This window comes from Gymnogyps californianus, chromosome 6, assembly GCF_018139145.2.
Source record: "Gymnogyps californianus isolate 813 chromosome 6, ASM1813914v2, whole genome shotgun sequence".
In the NCBI taxonomy this organism is placed as follows: domain Eukaryota; kingdom Metazoa; phylum Chordata; class Aves; order Accipitriformes; family Cathartidae; genus Gymnogyps; species Gymnogyps californianus.
The window spans coordinates 15,351,580-15,379,271 of record NC_059476.1 but is presented as its reverse complement, the minus strand read 5'-3'; the positions used below and the strand labels follow the sequence as shown (position 1 = coordinate 15,379,271).

The following is a 27,692-nucleotide window of genomic DNA, read 5'->3' as shown; positions in this document are numbered from 1 at the left end:
CTTTGGTTAAGTTCATGGACTGTTAATCAGCATTCACGAGATTTAAAAATAAAAAAACCAACAAATATAATTTCCTCCCTCTCTCCTCCGCCCAGAAGCAGACTACTGGTAGAAACCGAAGCTGGAAAAAATAGTTGAAAGTCAGCTAAAGTCACCTTGGTAACTGCAGCAATACACTTGCCCAGAACAGGAGACATCAAACCCAACTACAAACAGCTTTAAAGAAACAAAAAGAATGTAATCATCTAAAGAATTAATCTGACAACTGCCCACGTTTACACCTCCCACAAGCTCCCAATCAGAGGGAAATGCGCTTTAATCTCCTCCAACTCCCCTCCAGTTTCACAAAACACGAGATGTGCAGTCCTTAAACTGGGGCATTTCCGGCATGCTGCTTCCATTTAAATCTACTGCCTTTCCTAATGCAGCAGCCCTGGCTTTTGCAGGCTTGTTTTTTCTGGACGCTGAGAAACATGAATTTTTTTGTGTGGGCTGGATGAAGTATTAAATCTGGAATAGACAAAGTTTGCAACATTTTACGTGATAGTCAGCTAGATCTTAGTCATAACAAGTAAAACTCCACTGGCTTTTGCTGCTGATTTATTTGGTGATGGGGTGGAGGAAGCAAAAGCTTATGGGTAACTGACAGTCGTAAAACCAGGGATGTTAGTGTTAGAAAGCAAACTTTTTCTACATTTTCTTCTGAGGCTGAAAACTACAAGCTGTGGATGGCAATGTGTGTTACAACTTGAACTTTTTATTAGTAACAACCTAGAAGTGCTGCCGACCCTTCATCTGGGCCATCACCCTTTGGAAGGGTCAGCACAAGGATTTCCATTCCCAAAGAGAGAATTTTAATGGGTCTTGCCAAGTCCCTGTGTCATGTGACATGTTCCAGAGTCTGAAAGTGGTGGCACTGTGGCCTCTTGATGTGTTATGCGTGGTCCACAACACACAACTCTTGTTGAGAAAGATATAGCTTAGATAGAAGGTTATTTGGTTTCTGCTATTGGAGTTTCACCCTTAACTTTAAATAGCTGAAATTGTGTGAGCTCCACTAAAGTGAAACAAGAAACACAGAGACCGTGACTATTTTGGAAAAGTTTTGTGTAAAGGATTAATAATTTCATGTCATTCAAAGTAATAACTACCATTTTGCTTCACTCCTTCACCTTTTTGACAGAAGGGCTGGTTACTTATTAATGTGAAGTCATAATTATTGACAGCCTTAAAGTCATGACAGTTCCGTTTGATAGTTATACATTAGTCAACATCTTCGCTTGAGCATGTAATGACAAACAGCATTTGCTGTTTTTAATAAGACTTAGAAAGCTTTGCCCCTTGCCTCCAGAATATTGTCGTCATTCCTATTATTGCATTAACAACCGGAGGCTGTTTCCCCCTCCGGACTGCGGTCCCATTGTGCTAGCAGCTGTACTGGCTAGCATGGTGGAAACCTAAAAACCCACCTTCAGCTCAGGGGGTTTGGAGCCCAGGGGTATGAGGAACTGTCCTGCGGCTGTCTGTCCTTCTGAAGCATGAACCTACAGCAGCGATTGCCTGGGAGGCTGTGTTATGGGACGTGCCTGGCACGCTTAGGCAGTCCAGGTGAGAAGGGCACAGTCTCTTGTCTGTAGCAATAACATTGCTGTAAAACTGATCTGCTCCAGGGTACGTAAACTCTGGAACTGCATTTAACGAGTGCAAGCTTATGGCCTGCTTGAAAATCATGCGTTGCTAATGGCTGACCCTTTTGGTAGGGATTGATAAATGAATGATTGGAAGCCGTAGACCACAGGCTGACTTTCCCACAGCTCACTGTGTATATAAGATCTGATAAGGAAGTTGAGGCAAAGCTTAGCTTAAGGTCAACTGATCATTAATCAACTGTAACTGCACTTCTCAGGTAATCAGCCTGCAAAATGCTGGCCCACTCCACTCTTTGAAGACCCCACCTACAAAGAGCTGTAAAATGTTTGCTGAAGTAGATTAAACACAGCTTTAAGTGCCACCTATAGACTACAAAGCATGTTGTGTCTTTGCTTCAGGGTTAACCCCCCAGACTGACACTCTGCTGACTGTCAGCCCATCAGCCCACCCCGTGCATAAGCTGTATCCTGACTTACTGTGTCCTTGCTGGGTACATTATTGCTTTTGTGTGTTGCTAAGGCAAAACATGGGACGCGTTTTACAGTTTTTATCTTGCAAGGAGCTGAGCTATTCTGATTTTTTTCCCTGCATGTCTCTGGCCTGGCCATGCAGAGAATTTGCAGGAAGGCATGGTGAGATACCAGAGTTTAGCTTGTATCCTCATTTCAGAGTGGGCAGCTCAGCAGCCTGGGTGAAAGGCTCACCTGGGACTAGGTGACCTGAGAGAAGCAATAGGCTGATCTGCTTTGGAAGCCACACTGAACTGTATTACTGTGTGTGTGGTGGATGGGAGTAATTTTGGGACAGCACCCAAATGTAAAATCAAGTAGATGTGTGATCTAAGTCAGCTCATGAGGGTCAAGCTGTTTCTTTACAATCATTTCCAGATGTACGTTAAAGGTGGCTCCACTTGGGTGGAGGAAGGATCCAGGCTTGTTTTAACAGTGTTCCCAAATGGAGCCACAGCCCGATAGCCTTGTTTGGCTTTTGGTCTGCCTGGCACGATGGAATGATGTTGCAGTGTGGCATCTCTCAGTTCCCTCCTGCTTTCCCTGTCCCCCTCCTCTGGTGATTCTGTACTATAGAAACTATCTTAACAAAGTTACCTCTATTAAGTTCACATGGAATGCCAGGTGACAAAAATATAAATCACATATCAGACATCACATCAGTCCATGTCATCTCCAAAAATTGTAATGGGGGGGTCCGTCATTCTTTGGTCTGGACTGTCAAGTAAGGGATCACACTGATGCTCTTTGAACATATGAAGTGTTTATGGTCAAGTATTTTGAGATATACCGGTTTGATTATCTAGAGGATTCTGTCTGGCAAAGTTCCTAATCGTGTAACAACATAACCTTTAGTCGTAGCTTCACAATACGCTGGTCTTGCAGAAATGAATGAATAAGAAAGCAAAGCTGCGTTGTCTTAAAGCAGCCCCGCTTGCAAGGGGAAACAATCTGCAGATGTCCTACTCGTCACATGTAGAGTCCATCTTTTTTGCTGTTGCACTTGATGCTGGTGGAAATGGAGGTTGAACTGTGCAAAGAAATGATTTGGAGGCAATTGTAGGTATGCCTCAGGTCTCAAAGATATTTGAGCAAGGGCACAAGGGACTGGACAACTCTTTCCTGCAGGCCACTGCTTAAAAAATCCTAAAGATAAAGCAAAAGCAGGACGGAGGGCACGCCTGGTTATTCTTCCAAGCCATTTTATAGTCATTTCGGGTTTTGGAGAGTGTAGTTTTGCTCCAGTTCTTTCCAGAAATGTTATTTCTTGTATGCTGGGAAGGGATGCACCGTGTGTGTGCACCAATTCAGATCCTAAGTTGTCAAATCAAGGTGAAGAGCTGCATGCTGGGACTGGTAGTCTGAGGGAGGCTGTGTCTCTGTAGGGGTGATGAAAACTCAGATGTGTCTTTGTAACAGTTTGCTCCTGTGTCCTTCAATATTCACACAGTCGCTCTGAAATGCAGCAGAAGTAGCACACAGCACTGGGATCCTAAATATGTGCATTTTGTCTCTTCTCTTAGAAGCCGTAAGGACAGTTTAGAAAGCGAGAGCTCAGCAGCTATCATTCCTCATGAGCTAATCCGCACGAGACAGCTGGAGAGCGTACACCTGAAATTTAACCAGGAGTCCGGAGCACTCATTCCCCTCTGTCTAAGGTGAGTAAAGCCGTCCTCCTCCTCAGCTTGTGCTAACATGCTGCTTTTGCCTTGTGGCATTGTTTCACCATACAGACATGCATGCAATGGGTCTTTAAAGGCCAGAGCTGAGATATTTTGCCAAAAGACATTAGAAACAGATGATTCTTTGCATGTGTGTTCATCGTGGTAAGATTGTTTCTCATTCTTTTTATGTCCTCCAGTGCATTTTGAGTGCTGAAACAGGACAGGGTTAGTATAGGGGGTTTTTTGTTAGTCAAATGCTGGCAACTCTGTGATAAAGAAGGGATGTCTTAACATACTCTGTCAAAGAAATCCCTTAAATTGTTAATTCTGGCTTATGGACTCAGACACAACCGATTGTGCAAGGCCTCTTTGCAGTCAGTTTATGCATGGAAGTGTGTTTTTTAGACAAATTATGTCACTTACATGACTGAAGGAACAAAACATTGCATGCATACTCTACACATTGTCTTTTGAAGGTTCAGGCTGTGCATACCACTGTAAGTGACTTTTCTAGGTTTCCACAATTTCAGTCAGCAGTATTTTTAAAAATACCTGTGGCAAATGTTGTAGACCTTAACATAAAGATGAACTGTGGGGTAGAGAGAAATGATTGTAGGCGATTGAGTTACTTCAGCTTAATGAGTTACATATCTGTAGTATCAGAGTTAGCAGCAGCAGGTGCACACTTGCCTGTGCCTGTTGAGAAACCAATGAGATAGTTAACACAAACATATTTTATTTTACATCACAAATGTGTGAACAAATGTGGTCCTGATCAGTTACCACAGCTCAGCTGACCAGCAGTAACTCATCAAGCAACTGTGACTCTGTTAGGCACTATATATCTTACCTGAAGTTTTCCCCCTTGCATGTTGGAAGCCATGCATGTGTGTCACACATGCTCTGAGCCTAAATACCAGAGCCATGATTTTCCCTGTGGAAAGCATTGAATGAAAAAAAGGGAAGTGATACTGTAGATGGTCATGTACGCATATTTTCTAGGCATTTGCTTAAGTAATACAGGTTACATTTGTCAAGCACCAGGGCAATGGATTACTAGGTATTGTCACGGTAGGTAAGTTTGGCCCCACCGATGAGCCTGCTTAGAAATGCATCTTCACATTCCCACATGATGTGGAGTCTGGATTCTCTTCTGCAGTTTTCATCTTACTGAAAGACTGGCAGTCCCCTGCCCTTACATACATCAGCACCTCATCATGGGGATAGGCATGCAGTGGGATTAGGTGTACTCTAGTTCTGTAACAAGGCCCTGAGATTAAGAGGGGAGATAAGGGGGAACTCCCTGCCTCAGAAGGAGGCTTATGACCTGCTTTGTGGAGCAAATCATTCATATATTCCTGAAATATTAATAGTTGCTGCCTTCAAGATGGTTTCCCATGCTGATGGCAGAAGCTATAGTGATATATCTTCATCATTCTGTTGAATGCTGCTCACACCCTCTCAATTCATGCACATATGTTTTATTCCCCAGGGGAAGGCTCTTACATGGACGGCACTTTACATATAAAAGTATTACAGGGGATACAGCAATCACGTTTGTATCAACGGGAGTAGAAGGAGCCTTTGCTACAGAAGAGCACCCCTATGCAGCACATGGACCTTGGTTACAAGTGAGAGAGCCTCCTTCCTTTTTCTCCCCCTTCCTCCTTTACTGTGTCCTAAAAATGATCCTGCTAAAGGCTTATGTGGTGTAAAAGTGTAACAAACCTGTATTTTCTGCTGCAACATCTCTCATAGCTCTTGCGTAATATTTTCAGTAATTATGGACTCAAAAAATAATGGTGAACTGTTACCATTTATATTAATGGAACTCGATAAGCGGTGGCTGGAAAGTTCAAAAATCATCTGTGAATACAGTAGTGTCCATTTCCTGGAGTCAGCGAACACTTTACAGGCTGTATTTACTCTTGATTTCTTCCAGAAAGGAATTTGGGGAGGCAGAGTGGAATGACCTAAACAAGAATGGAGCCAGGGCGGAAGAGCTAGAAAGCTGTGGGACTGTGATCCTACAGAGCCAAGATCTCAGTTTTACATCATCCCTAACAGGAGAGCAGCACAGAGAGCACTGCTTCTTTCAGTTTTAGCTCTTTCCTATTGATTCTTTGACAAAATCTTGTGGTTGCTTGAAGCACCCACACATTTTCTGCACCCAGATTTTTTGTGTCACAGATTTTCCTTGGAAACTCCCTATCTGCTTGATGTTGAGGGTCAGCCCTACAGAGCAGTGATGCACTAATGATATGATGGCGTAGCACTATTCTAACCTTGAATTTCTTCATGGTTATAAACATATTGCAAAAATAAAAAAGCTTTGAGGAATGTGTTTATGTAGAAAAGCCCATCTCTGAGGGACCATATGCATGCAGTCTCTGCCTTTACTGTTACTGTGGCATTCCTGCCTCCCCTTCTGTTTTGAAGGCAGGGGTTTGTTTTAGCATTGCAGTGTTGCAGTTAACCTTCCAGTGACTTGTTTTCAAGGCATTCCACTGCCTGTGTTCATATGTCTGGAGGACATCATACCTTGAAATCTCTATGACTTGTAAAGGAGCTGATTTTGGCTAGAATCATCTCGTGTGCAGGGATTTTCAAAGAGCTTGCATGCTTTGATTGTACTGACTGGAAAGTGCAACACTCCTGTAATGATTAACAGCAAAGGGTCAGGTTTAAGGGTGGGTCATTTGCTGTTGGTTCCTGTGCTTGCCAACACATAATACACAGGATCTTGTGACTGTGTTAACTCCAAACTTAAGAGTGTTTGTTTGCATTTACATCACATCTCGAAATGTATTGATGTGTAGAGTAGTCAGGTAACCTCTAAACAGTGAAGAATGGCAATAATTAGGTCACCATTCAGACATGTAACTAATATTAACCCTTATGAACCTGGTTGCTTCCATGCCTGTTACTTTGGTGCTGAAAATTATGGAAGATTTTTGGAGCAGGTGGGAGGGAAAGGTGGAGAATTGCTGGCTTCTGAGTGGTAGGGAGAAGCAAGTTCCCTCGCTTGTCCCCTGCACAAGGTCAATGTATTGGATCTTCTCGTCTGATGTGACCGGCTCTGCTGCTGGCTCCTGCCCCGTCCTGTGATGAGAATGAAGAAGGACAGACTGGGTGGGGGAGGAAGGGAGGCGAAAAGCAGCCTGGGATGACAGGAGGAGCACCCGGTTGTGTGAGATACATGTGGGAGTGTCTGAGGCTCCTGGCTTAATATGCAATGGGAGGCTTGATCCATGCTCAGCAGTCCCTTGTGGTGTTGGGAGCAGAGGAGGGAGGTTCGTGTGGCTTTGCTTCAGAAGTAGAAGAAGTTGTGGTGCATAAAATTTCCAAGGAGGCGAGCTGTGTTTGGTTTAGTCCCTTGCAGCCTGGGCTGGCCGAGTTGGCAAGCCCTGCAAAGCTTTCACAGTAAGGCCCAGAGAGGATTTTCCTCCTCCCTCGCTTGGGACCCCAGGCACAGCGATGAGCTCCAAGGAGAGTTGGTGGCTGAAAGCAGATCGCTGCAATGCAGGGGCTTGTTGCAAAGACAAGTAAATGGAGGGACCGTGGAGAGGAAGTGAGATGCCAGGCACCTCCTCCTGTGGACTTTTTCCCTATCTTAGGGGAGAAATAAGAGCCTCAAAAATCCTGGCCTCGACTCTGCAGCGGCCAGAGACTGAATTCTCTTGAGCCTGAACTTTGGTGCAGTGAAAGCCCAAACCTGCAGACTAAACACAGTACCTCCTGTTTACATCTCGTGGGCTGGAGTGGAGCGTGTCCAAGGTGGGACAGGCCGGAGAGCTGCTGCACAGTCTATCAGCCCCCTCTACCTGGGCTGAGCAATGAGCTGAGAGTCGCTGGGCTCCAGTGGAGGGTTAGCAGATGACAGGAGTTTGGCAGGTCCCAGCGCCATTCCTACCAGACAGGTGTCTGTATCACCACCGCAGCTGGTACTCGACAGGAGCCATTTTAGCAGTCTCAGCAGAAAAGGCAAGGAGTCGTTAGACCGCAGAGATTGTACACCCCTTTTCTATCAACAGTCTTTCCAGGTCACGTTCAAGGCATGTTGGTAGGGGAAGCCTGTCCTGCTGCTGCCCATGCTCTGGGGGTGATTAGATTATTTCATTCTCCAGAGCTGTCAAATTGGCACCCTTCCCAAGTGCTTGGATTTTTTTATTTTTTTTTCATTTAAGTAACATTTAATTAGTTCTAAGAAGCTAAATTCTATTAAAGGTCTAAGCATGTCAGGCTGGTTTATTTCTGAACTTCTTCCACTGTGTCATGTATTGTTGAATAGGGAAATTGCTTTGACTCAGAAATGTACAAACATATTCAAGAAGTCCTCCTTGTTAACACTAGAGTCCTGTTTATATGCTAGTTACCGTGGCAAAGTCTCTGATGTGTAACACTTGCATTAACATTACACATGATCAAAGGCTTCCACGGTGCCTTCTTCCACTCCCCCTTCCCCCAGTGCTGTGACAGCAGAGCCCCCATACCTTCTCCTAAGCACCTCTCCTCTCCTTTCCAAGGGGTAGATGTTCCAGATGCACAGGGAAAGGCTGTGCAAGAGGTGTCTGGCCCCATGTTGGAGGGTTAAGGATGCTGATCGTGCAGACAGACTCTGACATTAACTGCCCCACAGTGACATTTGTATTCATGGTGGAGCGTCCAAGGTTCTTGGTCCAATGTCTGAGCTGTGCCAAGCATGCAGTTCATCACAGATCAACCTTGTTTGTCTCTAAAACCTACCCAAAGCAAGGTGAGGTTGTGCATGTGTTCTCCCTCCCTCCCTTGCTTATGTTCCAGCAGATAGAGACGCTCTGTTGAAATGTGTTACTGATCAAGCTCGTCCCAATAAAGTTGCCTGAGCCTTTAATACATATTAATATTATCCTGGGGTAGTTTGTGTCAAAGCCTGTCAGCATGCATCATCCTTTGGGAATTACCATCATTAAGTCTCCAGTGATGGGAGTCAGGACATGCTTCTGCAAAGCTCCTCTGCTTTTATGTGGAGCTCTCTGCCCGTCTAGCACAAAGCAGACTGTTCTCCCCTCCTACCTTGCTCACCTGGACTGCTTACTCTCCCCAGAGGGGAGAAGGAGGTTTGTTTAACACTACCTTTAGATAATTTCTGCTCCTGCTGCTTTAGGCAGTCATTGTTCTAGGGAAGAAGATGACACTCAAGTCTTTGATCATGTGCAACGTACATGTTACGCATCAGATATTGCTGCAGTCTCTGACACATGAGCCAATACAGTGCAGTAAAAACAAACCTGTAGTTAACAAGTCCTTGTTAACTGCAAAATCTAGCACACAGAATTTAAGAAATATCTCTGCACTGTAGCCTTGCCCCTTTTACACATTTATTTTGATACTATATCTAATTGAAGGATCATACATATTTTTTACAAAGCATGCCTGCCTCGTTCAGTGCACAAAGATGCAGCATGTTTAGGGGATGAATCAGGAGTGTGTAGTAAAGTAGACTCTTGCCTATAGGACTTCCACTTTGTTTGTTTGTCAAAATTAGAAGGTGTGTAGTGAATGAGGCAGGCAATTGCAGAAGAATCACAATAGTCTTATGGCGAAGCCTGTTAAATATTGCCCTGGAGAATTGGATCCTGTTCCTGCCTCTACTATGTTCTTTCTCGATGCTATTCCAGAGTCTTAAGCTAAAATGTTCTCACGTGGCAGCTGAGTTTGTGTTCCTTGTTTTCTGGATGCCCAACTCGAGACCTGAGGTCTGATCTGTGTTCCCAGCAGCAGGAGGAGGCCAGGAGGGATTCCTCTGCAGATACCTCTGTGCCCTGCAGGGCTGAGTGGGCTGGAAAACAGGGACCTGCAAGTCTTGAGACAGGCACCCGCAAGAAGTAGACGTTCAGATTAAATTCTCTCTTCACTCATTTTCCCACGTCTGTTCAGGAAAACCTTCTTTCAGTCATCCTGTGAAGATTAATTCAGTGCTTGTCAAGCATTCCAGCTCCACAGATGAACACCAGAAACAATTTCAGGAAGAGATTAAAATTTGTTCTTGCAGGTCAGGAGAGAGAAAGCATCTCTCTGGGATAGGGAGTCAGTCTGGGAGTCAAAGACCCATGTTCAGCTCCCTGCTCTTGCAGATTTCTCCGTGACTTTGTTAAGTCTCTTAGCTTCTTTTAGCCTCCCTCCCCCATCTGCTGCACAGAGAGGAGCGCTTCCCTGCCTCGCAGAAATGTGAGGCTGAGCACGTCAGAGGCTGTAAGAGTGGTAAGGACAGTAAGATTAGGTACTTCCAGTGTAATCCATGCTGGCAGTAGTTGGATGGAGCGTACTAAATAAAGGGGAAGAGAGTAGGAGGGAATGGGGAAGCAACTTGAATGATAACGAAAAGAAATGATGACTAATGCTGCATTCAGTGAGCAGAACCATCCTGAGGACTGAGCAGGGCAGAGGTCTCGTGGGAGAAAAACTGCAGGTGATCCTGTGATTACAGATTTGTTTCATGAGGCAGACGTACGCTGGGGCCAAATTAGCATGGCGCAGACGATCTCTGTGCAGCCATTTCCAAAGTTTTGTATGCCCGATGTCACTGGTCTCTGAATGTACAAGGGTTTTTTCCAGGTAATTTACTCAGTTTCAGGATGAATCCTGTTAGGCAGATGGAGGCTATGGTTCATTTGCAGTTGGCACCCTCTGATTCTCAGCACAAGGTCTGTGTCTCCGTGTGAGCTGAGGAGCTCACAGCGGTGGTGGGGTATTATCCTCTGGCACCAGCCGCTGCTGGAGGACGCTCTTTGCTTGCCTCCCGTGTCAGCAGGTTTACAACGTCCAGCAGACAACGTGTGGATGCTGAGGCTGTGGAAACGGGGTTCTCCTCCAGTCTCCCTGCCCTTTGTGTCATCTCCGGCTTTGGCCTCTGATCTGCCCTCCATCCTGTTTTTCTGTGTCTCCGTCTTCTCCTCATCCTGGCCCGTCTCTGCTTTCTTCTCCTCCCCTTCATTCAAGCTGGCAAATTCCTTCTCCTCCTCCACACAGCCTGACTTCCAGCAGAAACACTGAGAGCACTGGAGAGTTTCCCTGCCTTTAGTCCTGATGTGCCTGGTGCCATAGCAATCCCTCACCGCTCAGAGGAATGATCAGAGGGAAAACTACTCCTTAGCTACCTCTGCCCTGTGTTTGGGGCAGAGCTGCCTTGGGCTGGGACATGCTCAAGGAATAAGGGCTCTTCAGTACATTTTTCTGCCTTTCTCTGAAAGGCTGTGGACAAACAGTGACTTTCAGAGGCTTCTGACTTGGCAAAGCATTTTCACAATCAGGAGAAAGACTTTCCCTTGACCTCCAGAGTGCTTTTCTGCTAATCTTCGTCGCCCTCCTCGTAAGGGGTAGTTCTCGTGCTTTGCAACAAAACGATCATACGCATTTGTTAGTACTGTCAAAAAATACTTTTTCCAAAATACCTCTCTGAGATAACTTGATTCCTTTTCTCCTAAAAACCTTAGAGAAAAATAAAAAACAAGGCATCCAGCATGGAAAAATAAGTTGAGGCTTAGGACAGTAAGGTCAAACTTCTCATAGAAAATGTTAAATGTGCCTGTAGGCCGGATAGGTACATGGAGGCTGTGGGAAGCATCCAGCATTCAGGAGCTATCAACATGCGCTATCTATGCTGGCAGTCGGGGGGGGGGGGGGGAGAGGGGGATTACTGTGAGCAGGGTCATGGAGGACGATCCATTCTTTTGGTTTGGCAACCTAAGTGAAAAATCTGGGAAAGAAGATCAGACTGAGCCCAGTCTTTAAATATTTTCAGTTTTTCTTGCTGAAACAAAAGCCTTAAAGAGACCAAAAGCTGAAAAAAAAAATCCTTTTGTGTTGAATGAAACCAGAAATAGAAGGTTTTCTTCAATAAAAACAGCAAAAAAAAAAAAATCTAGTTTTGCAGAATGGAACTGGAGTTGTTAGAAGTTTTGCCTTCTCTAATCAATATTTGAGGGATAAAACACTTGCGTAGGATATGAGAAACTCATATTTTATTCCTTTCCTTTTATTTGAACCCCTATTTCTACTGCTTGGCTTTATGGGCACCACAACTATAGGGTATTTTGGTTCTTCCTCAACTCATCCAATTGGAGTTGTTCCACATCATATAAAACACTGAATTAGTCACAGAGACAGAGAGTACAAGAGAATGACTCTGTTCCGGTAGAGTTAGGACATTCCCCTGGAAATGAGCACATCTGGTTCTTCTCTCTGCTATACCACATGTTAAATCATTTATGCACATTGGCATAATGGCAGCAGCAGAGGTTCAAAGCAACGTTTGAAAGAGCTACTCCGATGCTTGAGATGCTTGCTTGTAAGTGGCAGCTATGGGTCGAGTCCTTTCTTGAAGAGACAGGGATTGATTTTTGGTCCCCCCAAACTTGAATAGATGTGTTATGCCTAGCATGGTGAGTTTAAGGACAACACCCACAAACTGGTTTAAGTTGCGTACAACTACAACCTGCTCTTCTCCAAAGCAGTTTTATGCATCTACCCCAAGGAAAACTTTTTCGGAATCTTTTGGGTGTCTTCCCCCAAATTCTTGAGCAGGTCTAGGAAATCTAAGCTAATACTTTTCCGGTAAGTTTATTGTCTTCCCCAAACACTCCCTAAAACCTCACTGCATTATCCCTTTGTGTTCTTCTTCCTCACTGCTGAATGAGACACTGGGAGAAACTTACACTAGGGTCGAGATGTCCCATTAGGTCGTCACAATCCTCCCCGTATCAACTCTCCTGCAGCATGTTCTCTAGTACTTTGTCCAGGCTAGTTTTGGATGAGTCAAGTTCTTTCATCCTTCTTAAGCCGACTGACTATCCTGCCACCTAATGCCCCTCCCTTGCTACTCAAACTACATTTTGGCTACTTTGTGTAGGTTTTCTTCCACCCACTTGGAGGAGTCCCTGAAATGCCTGTTCTTCCTTTGCTTTTTCACTCTGAAAGAATTGGTATTGCCTGTTGTCTTGGCTCCCTTGTCAGCCCTCTCCCCAGCTGAGCCAAACTTTATGTGTTCACTCAAAGCAGCCCTGTCTGCAAGACGGATCTCATTAGGCTGGGCTCTGAGGAGGCCAGGTCCCTGGGATCAGCCTTGTAGTTGGGAATGTCATGGAGAGATCCCACAAGGTCAAAATCTTTCAGCATCATCATATACTTCCTCTTCTGGGATTGTAACATTGCGGTGTGAAGCAATAGGGTCCCTGAGGCATCTGTGAGTGGATGTTTTTCCTTTACAAGGAGGGCTGTGAATCTCCTGGCAGAGCAACAGTGGAATTTCCCATCAAAGGTGTTTGTTGCAATACTGGTACCTTTGAGGCTGTAATGAGAGCTGTGGTGGATTCAGGCAGCAAGGTGACCTCTTCAGACAGTGTCAGGGCTGGACGTGACGTAGAAAGATGCAGTGACAAGGACTCTGCCCTGAACCACTTGCAGTCAAAGCAAAGCAGTGCAAAGAAGGCCAAGCCAACGGGAGAGCAGAGAGACGGGCTGGGGGATGCTTGTGGCACAAAGCATGATTCATCAGGGGGTTTTATTGGTAATGTTTAATTTCAGTGGGAAATGCTGACGCACTTTAACTTCACTTTTTGCTGTGCTGTCGACAGGAATTAAGCTGAAACATTTTTCGGGCAAAGGGCTCCTAAAAGTTGCTGGGTATTTGCAGATGTAACAGATGACATGTGGCTTAGGGTACAACTGCTCCACCCATTCCAGGCATAGCACCTGGATGGATGAACAGTTTCTTAGAAGGGTTGGTATGGTTTACATAGGGGTTTATTGCAATGTGTCCCCACCTTCTCTGGCTGAGCCGTACAAGCCAGCTCTGTACTAAGTCCAGAACTAATAAAACATGGTTTCCTTTCTTTGACAAACCTGCTAGAAAAGCAAGTGGCAGTGTTTAATGCAAACAAAGCACTAGGGCAAAGTGTGGGATTGTTTGGTTTGTTTCTAGGTAGGCAAGAAAATTGGGTATTATCAGTAAAAGCACCCCTGCTTACTTGTCCCTGGGCCAATCACTTGTGTCTTGCCCTGGACAAAGCATGTTTCCTGAAGTTGGACAGAGCTGCAGCTTGATTCCTAGCTCAGCTTCTGAGGGTCTTCCTTGATCAAAGACTTGCCAGCTGTGCCAGGCTTTCAACATCGGTGTGACCTCTGGCCCCAGCGAGCCTTTCCTGAGCTGAGAATTTCAAGCCCTCATGGTAGGGTTGAACCCTATAGTGAGAGATGGGGTGTTCACTGTGAGATGGTACCTATATGCTGACTATAAAGTCTTTAATGTTTTACTAAGCACCAGTTGCTTTCAAAGTCAGCCGAACTCCTCTGGAGCCCCATGACCTTGTGTACCTTTTTAGATCTCACCTGCTTTCACACACTTGCAGCCGCGTACCTGTAACGAGTCACGATACAGGTTTCTCAACTATCTGTGGGTATGAAAGCTTCAGCGCTGAAAGCTTCAACACAAGCTCCTTCAGTTGACCTGTAGGTAAGCCCTGTAGGTAAGAAGTAGGTTTCAGCTAGCTCAGGTGAGACTTGCCACGAGAGGGAGACATCATGCATGCAGCCTGTGTGATCCTTGAACACATCCACCTGAATAAGACAGCCTAGCCTGGTATTTTTTAACATGTCTGGACACATGCAGCTGTTAGTGAAGTGGTGAGAACCCAAACTTCGGACCTCGGTTGTGCGGTAGGTACCTGTGATAGAAAACAGGGACTTATCTTTTGGCTAGTCATGATCTTCCAAGCATCTGCAGCATGACTAACAGCTACAAAGCACACAGAAAATGGAATCTAGATCTGCTAGCAATGGGACAGCACATGTCCGGGCCTCTCTGGGTCAGGTCAGGGAGATCCTGGTGCGAGCAGGACCATGCAGCACCGAAGGAGATGTTTCAGATAGCCGCAGCTGGCTGGCGAGGCCGTTCCCTGTTCATACTGCAAACAGCCTTTACAAAGGCTGAGCTACACCCTGTAACCAGCTTCAGCAGGCTGCGCCGGCGGGAGTGTTTGCACAGAGCTGTGAAAACACAGTGCTGCGAGCGCCTGGCCGCCACGGCACCCAGGATGCCCGCCGCCGCTCGGGAGAGCTCCTTTGCTTCCTCAGCACCGGCCAAGAGATTTCATGGGAGAAAAGGCCTGTTCAGTGCGCATGGGACGGCTTCGTTTGCCCTCCAGATTGCGTCACCTTTTCCCATGGCTGCAGCACAGCAGCAGGGCTCTGTTTTCCTTTGGGAAGGGAATAAGCTGCTTCATCATTGTGATCTCTGTGCAGTGTCCTGTTGATAAGATCAGTTAACAGCATCGGAGGAAAACTCTAGATTCAGGTCTGAAATATAAAGTGAACAGGGCCTATTTGTTTAATTTGAGCTTCTAAGGTTTAAATCCCAGAGGAAATTAAATTAGGTGCCTAGAGCAATGGCAGTCTGTCATGTTTATTTGCTGGGAATGTCACCTCTAATATCATGCACATATAACGTGTGTGTGTGTGTTAATGTAATGGGGTATCATACTGTGCAGGAGCAGGCATGCTACAAGAACTGGAAACCTGAAATATTGGGAGGGAGGGAGGCTGAGATGGGATTGGATTTATTCTCATCCTTCTCTGTAAGAGCAAAGACTCACTCGCCAGCATGAAGGTGGTTTTGCTGATTGCAGGTGGGGATGGCAGCCTGATCTATGAGCACAGGCCTTAATGTTCTTGGGCCATTTTGATTGGGCTACTTCTAAGAGGAGAAATCTTGTCTAGATGCGAATCCAGGATGACAATACTTCTTGCTTCAAAGCCCTCTTCAGCAGTTGGTGTGCTGCAGATGCATGCCTTCCCCCTGCATCCCTGGGAGAGCTCAAGAGTGCCGGTTTCCTGTGCCGAGGGACATGGCTGCTTGTACGTTTGGTTACACCCGCGCTTCGGAGAGTCCCTTCTTCTCCAGGAAGGAGAGCACATCTCCCCAGCAGTGTGGGGTAGTACGGTTTGGGGTGGTTTTTTTCTGACTCGGGCTGTTAAGGACGGGCTCTGAGTGACACACTGTGAATGTCACTGCAGCAGTTTGTCATTGCAGCCTGTGACGCCTGCCCTCCACCAAAGTTAACTGTCTATGCAGGGCTGGCAGAACAGCACTGCAATCTTTTCTCAGCGTGCTGCGTAGAGCAGGCTGCCATTGCTTTGATCCCTCAAACACAGTCCATGAGACAGCTAAGCTCTGGACTCCCGTCCCACACCACTTGTCAGACCCTTCAGGGAGCCAGTTCAGCTCACTACATCAGTGGAATTTGGGTTTTTTTCAGCTGGATTACCAAAATTCACTGAGAGGGGGCAGTGAGCTGCAGACGGGCTCAGTCATCGCAGGGGGTTGCACCCCAGGTCAGCGCTAGCCACAGTGCTCCACGCAGGTTTGTCCCTACTCTGGGAGTCTGTGGCTTAGCCGGGACCTGACCTGTCCCCCCCTTCACTCGCTCCACCCTTTGCTGTTTACCCCTGCATACCCTGTCTTGTTTTCCTCCAGCCTCAGAGCAGCTGGCTGCCTCGCACACGTGGTTCCCATTTCTCTCCTGCCTCCGGCATCTTGGGAGCGCCCAGGGGTCTTCCTGCTGTGCTTGTCTTCTAGTCCCCCTGCCAAAGCTGCGGCTCCTCATTCCTGCTCTCTCACCCATCCCAACCTCTGGCATTTTTGCTCATCCGTGGATGGCTGAATATTCATTTCCTCCTTGCCTGATTGCTGTGAATACCAATTCCTCCTCCTTTTTCCGGCTGTTCTGTAGATTTTGATGTCTGCCAAATTGTTTTCATTCCCTCACCCCATTGCAGGCTGCACCTCTGCAGAAACTGATCTGCTCTGTGCAGAGCCCCAGCTCCCCACCCAGCTCTTCCTTCTGAGCTGAGCGATCGGGTTGCCCTCCTGCCTCCGACACGGACAGACAGTTTCCTCCTCCTGCAAACAGTCAACAAACGAGCGTCTCCAGTTCAACAGGCAGAATAGTTACAGGCTCCTGCAAGGAGACTGCAGTAGTTTGCGGTGGTACTGCGTGTTTCAGTGCAATGTTTCTCAGCGTGCCAGTCTGCAGATTGGTGCCAGGTTGCAGAGTCCTGTCCAAAGCAGCAAGCTCCTGGCTCCTAGCTGAAGCAGGGTTTTTTCAGGCTTGAGGTATAATCAGAAGGGCCTGATGGAGGTGCTTGCATCCATGCTGAGCAGCTCAGTCATAAACCCTGTCCTGGAGCCTGCTGCAGGTTGAAGCTAAGCAAAGAGGGGAATGTGGTGGAGAGGGGAGGTTGCAGTCATCCACTGGGAAATCTGTGTGCAATGGCAGGAGGGTGGCAAGGTTGAAGGGGAGAGAACTGTAGACACCTGGTAGCTCTCGGATCTGGATTTGGTGTTTTTGGATCTCTCCTCTTGCCAACCAAAGGAAGAAAGGGAGACCAGAGTCTTCCCTTTCTCTTTCTGTCCGATAGCCCTGCTTGTGTGTTACCAAAATGGAGCCCAGAGGCTTCCACATGCCAAACAGCCCATGGCATCCTGGTGGTCACTCGCTCCCCGCTGATGTTACTGGCACCAAGGAGCTGGTGGGCATGGGAGGTGGCTTCCTGCACAGAGGTGGGACAGCCTGGCTGCCCCTCTTCCAGACGTGAGTTGGAGGGGACAGCAGAGAGCAGTGGGGCTGGGCACGTGGCTCCATCAGTGTTTGGTGCTGCAGTGGTCCCTTCTCTGGGAGGGAGCACAGAGCTCGTGGCTGGGGAGAACAGGGAAAGGGAAGGGTGAGAAAGGGGGCATGGGTATGGTGGTTGCTTCAGGATGGAAAGCAATGCCAGAGTCAGAGGAAAGGGTGGAGTGAAGGAAGGAAAGGAGGAGCAGGGGGGAAGAAACAAACCTATAGGCTGAAGTGGGAATAATCCACTGGATACTGCTACAAACTAACTCCCAGGAATGCCGCTCCGAGGCCTCCTCACCACGTGGGGATGTTTGCCTGGTCCCACACTGCCGTCTCTGCTCCTGTGCCAAGCCAGCTGGCCTGCCTGGAGCTCTGGCCTTTATGGCTGTTGTGAAGAAAGGCAGGACATGTTTGCTTTTGGCTATCACGTGCTTTTTTAAAGAGGTTGGGAGTTCCTCCCCTTGAATTCCCAGGGCTGGTTTCCCCCCGCAGTGTCTCTGGTTTGTGTGACTTGGGGGGCTCCAGGGGTCATGCCCCTCAGCTGGGAATTTTGACCCGTTGGCAGCTGCTTTCCTGGGCTGTTTCGTGCTTGCCAGCCTGGCCTCGAGGTGAGCCAAAAGCTTTCCCAGCACAGGCATGCGGGGTGGGCACGTGCGATACAATGTGGAGGTGCCTAGCGCGGGCACCTCTGGGAGCACCTCCCGTACCCAGCATCTGGTTCATCTGAATGGTGTGCTGCACTCGGGTCAGAGCCCTCCCTGTGCCCAGAGCACCGGCTCTGTACAGGTCTCAGGCTCTCCCTGCGCTGCTGTTTCCTGATTAAACTGTGAGCTTAACTTCAATGGATCAGATGAAAGTGGCTGTCTCCCACTGTCTCTCCAACAGTTGTTATCTTGACCCCTTTTCCTCCTTCCCCACTCTGTCTGTCTAAAGCCAAGCCTCTAATTTTAGACTGAGGAAGATAATTGAGGGTCAAAAAAGATTGCTGTATAATTTTAACATTTTTTTTCAGTGGTTGGGGTGGGAGGCAAAATTAGGAGCTCCTTACCCTCAAACCTTTGTATTGCGGGAAAGAAGGACATAGGGGAAGGAGTGAGCTGGTACAGTCTGCTTTCTGCAGAAGTCATTCTGTTTCTTGGCAATTAGCTAAAACTCAGAGTGTAAAGGTGTAAACTACTGTATTTCCTTTGCAGATCCTATTGACCGAAGAGTTTGTAGAGAGAATGCTGGAAGATTTAGAAGATCTGAATTCTCCAGAGGAAGTAAGGCTGCATCATTCCCCTATCTCCCATGTACTGTCCCAGAGAGCTCAGCCTGTCCTGCAGCTTGCCTTTGATCCTCCCCTCGGCTCGCAGGCTGCAGCCCTGCCCCTTAGACTTGAGGCCTTGCTAAACCTTCACATCTGCTGTGAACTAAGGCACTGAGAGAAGGGATTGCAAGAAATACAGGGCAGGGTTGGGTATTAAGGGAGACTCTGCATTTCCTTTCCTCCAGCATCTTTCCCAACGTGGTGCCTGAGCACCCCGAAGCAAAGCGGTGCAGCCCCTGGGCCAGGTGGCAGGGTTTCCGCCATGCCGTGCATAGTGTCCTCGGCAGCAGCTCCAGGCACATCACCTTCCCCACTTTCAGAAAGCCTGAAAGCAGTGGCAGCACATTTACTGCTGAACAATCTGTTGTAGGGGCCTCATTTTTTGGGTTTGGGGAGCAGGCGGGGGCTTTTTCACATCTGCTACTTGGCCTTCACCTGCTGCCCCTGCACGGCGTGCAGAGGACCATCACCAGCCTGGAAGCATTATAGCAGCAGTCAAGGGAGCTTTATAAAGCTTTGCTGTGCGGTACTAAACTTCCCCGTGCCATGTGATCTCTTCCTGGGGAACATTTAACACCCTGTCTCCCATGCATGCCATATAAATATTCTGCTTGACTTCAAAGAGCAGTGGCAGAAATGACATGTAATATTTTTAATCCCATTTTTTACAGCTCCCTGCAGACTCTAAAGAAACTTTCCTTGGCTTGTAGAGCAGCCCTCCCATCCCTCGCCCTGCTCCTCTCCCCCAGGAAAATCTCAGGGCTCTAATTGTTTAATCCAGAGTTGATTTAATGCCAGGGTGTTCTTCACTGTGTGAGTGAGGGGAGCACACTGCTGGCTGTGCAGTGACTTTCAGGCCAGCTTTTATCCAGTTAAACCTAATCCAAAGCTCATTTTTGCTAGTGACATGGAAGCCCAGGAGCACTTTGGTTTGAAGGCCCTTTAGTTAAGGCTTTGGACAGCTCATGTTCCTTCGCTCTCTGCTGAGAGGCAGAGGCAATGAGCATGGCAGCTCCTGGCACAGCGACCAGGCGTTTGGTTCCGAGTTACTGTGACTTTGCTAAATTAAAAAGTGAAAAACAAACAAATGCAAAGGATGACTTCTCCAAGAGGATTGCTTTGGAAGCACTCCTGTTTATAAAAAGGAAAATACTTGAGATGAAATGTGATCTTTCAGCATCCAGATTCCTCCAAGGATTTGTAACTTGCAAGATCCTGGTTTGGGCCAACTGAAGGCGTTCCTCAGCAGCCCTGACTGTTGCTGATGATATTCATGTGGTAGAACGAGGCGCTGCAAGGAGAGTCTTGCCTTTGCTGCATAAAGAGCCACCTGTGTTAAGTGAAATTAAGTGAAATGATCTGAGTATCTTTAGCATGTTTTTCACATACCCTAGAGATTGAACTCAGAAGAATCCCTGGGCAGTGTAGGGCCACTAGATTATATGGTGCAAGCTATACGCAAGGCTTGAGTTTAAAAAAACCAACCATAAGTGGGGCTTGGGCTGTTTATGTTTCCTAGAGGAGAAAGAGTGGGAGTTTATGGTAGCCACTATCCTGAAGGATCCTCCTGCCATGCCCCCCCAAATCATGGGTCAGACCCTGAACCGCCAGCCCGGCATATTAATGTCACTGGGTACCAACTGCAGGTTACCCTCGTATGCCGCTGCAAATGGAGCAAGGTCAGGAACAAATTCATGTTAGAGCCACCCTTGCTGTGGAGCAGGCAGCTGGAGGGGATCTCCTTTAGCAAGAACCTGCCACTGAGCGTGTGTTAATGTCCTTCAGAAATGGGGTGCTTACGGGAAGACAGACAAGTAATTGGATAAAGATGGATGATTCGCAGGTCACTGTCCCCTTGCACCAACTCTAATTCGCATAGCCCCTGGGAAGCTTACGGTGCTGCTGGCCTTGGTCTGAGGACTCTCCTAGGAGAGGACCACTGTATCTGTAACCGTTCTGAATTGTCACTGGTGGTGTGGGATCCCGGTGAGATTCCTCCCTCGGAGTCCTGTCAGGGTGTCAGGCAGTGCTATACCGTGGGTGCAGCAGAGTTTTAAAAATAAAATCATCTTGCAAACTGGCTTCCAGAGCTGTCCCCAGCGGGTTTTGGACCCTCAGTCTGGGCACTGGGATTGTGCGAAATGCTTGTCCAGAACCGGTTGCCATCCGGCTGTGGGGCAGGTCTGTAGCCTAAGAGATTCCACCTCCCACACCGCCCGCCAGAGCTGTTTTTGAGAGATCTGTGTGAATGCATGGTCCCTGGTCAAAGGTGGTTGTGAGAAGGGTTGGTGGTAAGCCTCCTTGGACCTCTGTCCCCACACAGTCGTGATTGGGATCAGAGATGTTGGGGTGACTTCCCAGCCTAAGGTGGGGTGCCCTGGAGTGACATCAGGATGGGACCAGTGCACTTGCCTTGTTTGGGAAACATTGGCCAGAGACAATGCTGTGTAAACCAGACTGGGGCAAAAAATCTCCATTCCCTGTGCTTCAATCAATGTTTGCAAAACAGCCTGAGCAGCCGAGTGCCTGTGTGAGTATGAGGCATTGGATGGGTGCTCTGCAAAGCCTTTGTACCAGAGGTGGGTAGGGCTGGAGCAGAAATGCTATTCAGGCGCGCTGGCTTTCCCCAGCCGGGGCAGCACAGTTTGCCCTCCCAGAGGTGATGGCCATTTGCAAGCCTGTCACCCGGCAGAGCCATGCTAGCTCACTTACATCCCACCCTGTATGAGCAAGAGTTTGAAAGCTGCCGTAAGTCTCCCTTTAGAGCAAACAGCGGGCTCTGGAGGCCGGGGCAGGTGAAAGGAAAAGGACGTTGTCAGGTAGGAGGGGGGGAGATACTTCTGCTGCGAATTTTCAGAGGTCACGGAGGGGAAATGGTGATGGGGGCAGAAACCCTCCAGAATCTGCCTGATGAAATAAACAGTGCTTGGGCTGAAATCTCAGAACTTTACTTTGGCAGCTGAGGCACAGGCCTCATTATCTAATGTCCACTGCTGTCCAAAACATACTGATGGGGAAATGTTTTCTTAGTGTCTTCTTGTTTTAAAAAATAACAATAACATGGGGCTGCCTGCCTTTGCAACGATTCTGTTTTTTCTGTGGGTTAGGTTGCAGCGATATACATTGACTGGTTCTCTTTACTGTCTTACAGTTTAAACTTCCAAAGGAGTACAGCTGGCCTGAAAAGAAACTGAAAGTTTCCATCTTGCCAGATGCCGTGTTCGACAACCCGCTGCATTAGAGCTGAATTACACCCTTCTAACAACTGGGAGAGCCAAGTTACTGTCCATTACCCAGTGACTCACAGGATAATTAATGCAGTAAAAACTCTGCCTGCAAATAAAAGAGTTTGCTGCACAACCACTGCAAACAGAAGAGAAGCTACTCAGCACCAGCCCAGACCGAACTGAGCCCTTTCCTTTATCCTTCCCAAGGCTGAGCTCTCTGGGAACAGCCTGCGTATGTGTGAGTGCGAGTGAGAAATATTTAACTATGAAAAGTAGTAGTAAGAATCCTTTCTCTCTCCTAGCTACAGAACTCCCCTCTGCCTTAGCCCAGGGTGTAGACGCTCTGCACGCCTGTATTTACACATGCGTTTCTGCCAGGTGCGAGCCTATAATCCATGGATTAAATGTTCTTTACGTGACTCTGGAGTCCTTTTGTTAGCCAAACTTTTACTGACTGCAGAACTGTTCTTCCATGTGCTATTTTTTTTTTTTCTTTTCAGAAATGGAATGGTATTTCCCCTGTTTAAAGGAGGCCAAAAACTCACATGCTTGAAGCTGAACAGATTTAAAGATGAACTTTCTAGTTCAGTCAAGAAAAACAAACTCAGATCCTCTCTGCCCTCAAATTAGGCATGTTTTAAGTGTTGGTCTTGGTGCTATTAGCTATGGTATCGCTGCAAACAGAGGCAACTTTATTCTCGCGCATCCTGTCCTTGTGCCTGAACCCCAGGGAAGGTCGCAACCTCTGGTTTTGCACAAGCAGGAGGAAGAAAGCTACCGGGGCGGGGGAGATCTCCTGTTTACAGTGTGTTTATCTTTAAAGAGATACTGTCAAGTATTTTTTCCTTGCTATTGTACAGAATTTGAGAAGCTAGAAAGGACCATTTGTTCACAGGGACAACTTCAGCAGCTCTGCAAGATCCAGAGGGCTGCTTGAAAACATATGAAATGGAGATCTCTGCTGCCCTCGGGTAGCAGAGAGGAGACTCAGCCTCAATAAAGCCAACTCTTCTCCCTGTTCCAGCAGGGTTGTGCCCTAGTGCAGCTCCATTTTCCCCTCTAGCCTCGCTGCGGTGGCTCTTGTTGTTGCTGACGTCCCTCCTTTCAGATAGATTTGAACTGTAAAGCATCAAAATCGGTTTGAAAAGACCCTCTCGCTAGATCCCTGTGGCTTCCTCCTTGGAGCACAATGTGGTGAGCAGAGGAGACGGTCTCTGCAGGGTCAGGTTGTGTCTCTGCATCGAGATGCTGGCCCCTGTGGATATGCTGCAGCAAAGCACTGCAGGCTTTACCCCCTGCTGCTGTTGCAGGTTGTTTCTGATGCATATTCCCCAGCCTTCCTCTGCCCATTGTCTTTTGGTGACAACTCTTCACTCCTTGTCAGGGGAGGTGCAGCTTTCCTTCCACCCCTTTCTGCCTACAAGATAACTTGGCGATTTATGTGCAATTGCTGTGTGATCGTAATACACGTATAACAAAAGCTTTTAACACTTAACTCTCCTGATCAAACAGCAAAGTCCAGGAGGCCTCACAGTACCCTAGGGTTGGTTTTCTGTTTGTTTTCTGATTTAGTTTCTTCCTGGCACAGTCAGCTTTGATGTTTTTTGCATATATTTGAGGCTGGTTAATGTTGGTCAAGAAGCAGAGCTAGGAGCCACAAAGCTTTCCTTGGACTTGCTACAGAATTCCTCTGTGGCCTCAGGCAAGTCACTCAATGTCTCTCTGTGCAGAGAGGGTGATTATTGACTAGAGGGCTGTAGGACCTACCGAAGCATGCCAGGGTTTGCAAGGGAGGGCGTGCTTTGTGTACAAAGTAGTATTTGTATTATTATAATTGTTGTTATATTATAATTTAAGGCAGGCCAAATGCAGGGTCCAACACTGCTCGGCAGAACCTTCCTTCTGCAAAGCTACGAAAGCAATTTACATGTAAATGAGTTTGTCATTTGTCTGAACTCAGAGGATCATCTTAAAATCCTGCTGCGAAAGAGCAAACTTTCAGATATCTGCATGTGCCAGCCAGAGTGATTTCTGTGCTGTGGCAGACTGCATTCATCCGTGGGATCTCTTGGCCAGTTTTCATTGTCCTGGTTAGCACTAAGCATCCCTTCTGCACTGTAGATGTATATGCAGGGGACAGCGTGGGCGAGAAAGCAGCATGAAAATGTACCAGTCCAGCTTCAAAAATGACGTGCCCAAGTGTCCCACCGCAAGATAATGAACAAACAGACGATTGTGGCAGTCAGGAAAAAGGCAAGGGCAGCAACTGCAATTTTGTCCCAAAGTCATCCGCCAACAGTAGCCCATGGACTGCTCTTGTATGAGCTTGCTGGGGGTGCCTGCAGCAGAGCTGGCCCGTTGCCACGACGCTGGCTGCTCTTCCTTGTTTCCAGATGCTAGCTCTCATTAAAAGGAGCTTAAAATCCGTATCTTAGTGGAGAAGGGACATTTGGAAGGTCAATTGTTGCTGTTCCTGCAGAGATCAGCACGGGGCAGAGAGAAGTCCATCAGACCCTCTCTGGGCTCTGACACACATCTGGAAAGCTTAGGACCTCCTGCCCTATGAACTCTTTGAGCCTTCGCAGCAGGGATGCAGTGCTGTACGCAGGGAAAGCACCTCCTCCAAGCTGGCTTGTGCTCCAGTTCTGCCTTTCTTATGTGTATGTTTTCCTCACCATATTTACTCTCATCAGACGTTCTGGGTTGGGTTTTCATTGACTTCAGAGGGAGCACGCTGAATGCATTTGAAAATCCACCCAGTATCCTTGTGTGTGTGTATTTTTGTTCCATGTCATGTATTTATATATAGTTCTCTGTATTTGAGTTATGAACAGGTGGCATGCCAGAAATCTCTCTTTCTGAGACATTTTCTCACAGATCTTTGCTGGTAGCCAGATAACAATTGAGGGGAAGGTTTGAAGGAAAGGAAATTAAATCTTCCTATTTAGTTACGGGGAAAAATATTAGACAACTGCTAAAATAGAAATCTCTGTCTTATTGTTAGACCAACTATAAGAGAGAAACTGGTGAAAGTCAGCCCTTAAGCTCCAAGGTCATGTCACTGCCTCTCAACAGTTATCTAAGAATAAGAAAGTTGCATGTTACTCAGTATTGTGCAGAGCTGTGCACCCACAGGACCTCCCCTCCCCTGATTCACATCAAGTTTGCAGCCATGCCAAAGGCTTACTCATTGGCAAGTAAATGAGATCTCGAGTTTGGATATTTTCATCTTGGGGCAAGAGGACATGCCTCTGTGTGAAGGAAATGGAAAAGAAACCTTTGTATTTTAGTGAGCAAGTAGTTTGAAAAAGGGAAATGCATCAGTGTTCATATTCTAGCCCAAACCTGCTGAGATGGTAGGTCCACTGGTGCTGATTTTTTCTAGATTGTGTAGAAGGTCTGAAGCAGGATTGTATGAAACCAAAACCTGTGAGACTTGTGTTGGCTAAAGATAGTGATCTGGATGGAAATGAACGCAGTTTAGAAGCAGCGAATACAGGTTTTCTCCCTCCTGGAGAAATCTTGCAATGCAGGTCGATAGGGAGATTTCCAAAGATGAAGAGTCTTATGGCAGACCCGCAATGCCTTGAAAATCCAACATGTGACAGCAATTCTGAAACAAGAGAAGTCCCAAAAGCGGGGACTACTCTCCCTCTCAACTCATGATTAAAAACTGGAGAAGGAATGTATAGTTTCAATATTAAAGTATGTGGGATACGATCTGAGCAGAGCAGTCAGTCTTGTAGCTGGTGTGACCTGCAGTGATATTTTCAGTGGCTTAGATAGGTGGTGCCTGCTGTGTATAATGTCTTTGAGGATGGTGATATATTGGTTTTACTATACATAGATTTGCCAACAGTGATTTGAAATGATATTCTGAAGCTCTTCACTTCAAATATTCAGTTGCTCTTGGATGGCTTTTGAAATGACACCATCGGGTCATCAAATGGTCTTTGAAGAAGTGGGGGTTGTGTTGTTTTTCATCTGCGACCAGTAGAAATATTTAGGGGGTGTAGCTTTTAAAAAAAAAAAACAGTTGAAAGCGATGCTTGGCTTGGAGGGGGCAGATTGATAAGGAGAGGTTGTGTGGTGGTGGAGCAGGTTAGGAGCCTCCCTCCTGTACCCACAGCTCAGGCTTGTTCAAGGCAGCGCAGTCCTTATGCATCCCGGGCGCTGCAAGGGGAGCTAACGTGGGTGCAGGGAAGCTGGAAACCAAAGTGAGAATCATCAAGGCCTCAGCACAGCATGGGGTCCCTGCAGGCAAGTCCTCATTTCCATGCCAGGACCCACTGAGGTCCTGCACGGGTTCAAGGAGCCGGCCATGCACATCCCACTGTGTGTTCACACTCTGGCCTGTACCTGTTGCTGATGGTAGAGACTGCAAATGGCTGCGTTAGCTGCATCTGAGGTTGAGTCAAAGATGGAGAGTGGCAATGTGGCTGCTTCAGTCTCATTTGTTATTTTAATTAGTGTGGGGTGGGGAGTGGAGCTTGTGCTCCGCTGCCCCTCATGAGCACCTCCAGGATGGTCACTGAGCGAGCTTTATTGCTTACCCACCGTCCGTTCCCTTCGCCAAATGTCCCCCCAGCTCTTCACAAAAACCTTTCTCAGATGCTTCAATGGAAAATGTTTGGCTGACGGCATGCTTCGCAGGACGCTGGGTTAGATGACAGGTCAGCATGGGATCATGGCTGCTTGGCTGTTTATCTGTCCTGATGACTACTCCCTCCTCCTAGGTAGGCATCTAGAGTCCATGACCCGCTTTGCTGGCTTGTATCTGGCCGGGGCAAGGCAGCGTCATGTCAGGTGGGGAGAAGAGATCCACAGACCTTCAGGCCAGAGGAAACCCTTAAACCTGTGTCCCCGATTTTCCCTGAGCCCAGGGCACGGCCTTGCACCCTGTGGCTCCACTGTATGAAGTCTTGGGCTTCAGCCCCTGCGCCATCACGGCCAGGTGAGGAGGAAGTCCAGCACCACGAGAGCCCTTCCACCTCCCAGGGACTTGGTCCTCTACGTGACTGCCCTCTGTTTATAGTGTATGTTGTGCCTTAATTCTCCCTGTGAGTGAAGCTGCGAGGGCAGATGAATTGTCGAGCAACCAGGAATCCCTTTCTGTGCATCTGTCCCTATTGGTAAACGCCAGCCTGCGCAGCAGCCAAACTGTATCCAAAACAATCTCGAAATGCACGTTTGCCAGTGGGGTTCACCTCCCAAGATTTTAAAGCTGGATTTAGGTCTCTGGGACCGTGGCAGTTTTTAACAAGCTCTGTAGCAACCTACTATTTTAATAACATTTTTTCTGTTGTGTAGTGTCTGCTTGTTCTCTTTTCTTGTAAAAAAAACCCCCTTGTGTTCCACATGAGTCCAAAATTTCAAATGGAGAATAAGCCTGAGGTTGCAAATGTGTTTTAAAGCCAGTCCCACGTTGACCTGTCTCTCTCAGGCAGTGAACCTGTCGTGTATCGTGCTTCACCACCTCTTCATTTCTGCCATGATTCCGTTTCCCCTAAAATCACTGACAGACCATAAAATCATCATAAGCGGCACATCAGTTCAGAAACATCATTTCTAGTCTGCTGTGAAGGTAGCCCCTTCCCTTTCCCTCGCTGAAAGACCACAGTATCATTCACCGTTCGGCTCCTAGGGCTCCGATAGCAGGAAAGGAACATCAGCCCAGAAAG

General features: G+C 47.3%; 1 protein-coding gene across 2 annotated transcripts in view; it reads left to right on the top strand.

The window, feature by feature from the left end:
• The window catches only part of SUFU (SUFU negative regulator of hedgehog signaling), a 106,386-nt gene extending 79,005 nt beyond the window's left edge, over window positions 1–27,381 (top strand). For both annotated transcript variants that reach the window (XM_050898581.1, XM_050898579.1), the window contains exons 9-12: window positions 3,683–3,817; window positions 5,316–5,454; window positions 18,669–18,737; window positions 21,936–27,381. In XM_050898581.1, the coding sequence (XP_050754538.1) occupies window positions 3,683–3,817; window positions 5,316–5,454; window positions 18,669–18,737; window positions 21,936–22,025 (433 nt within the window). In that variant the 3' untranslated portion in view covers window positions 22,026–27,381. The remainder of the gene's footprint in view (window positions 1–3,682; window positions 3,818–5,315; window positions 5,455–18,668; window positions 18,738–21,935) is intronic.
• Window positions 27,382–27,692: the final 311 nt, after the last annotated feature.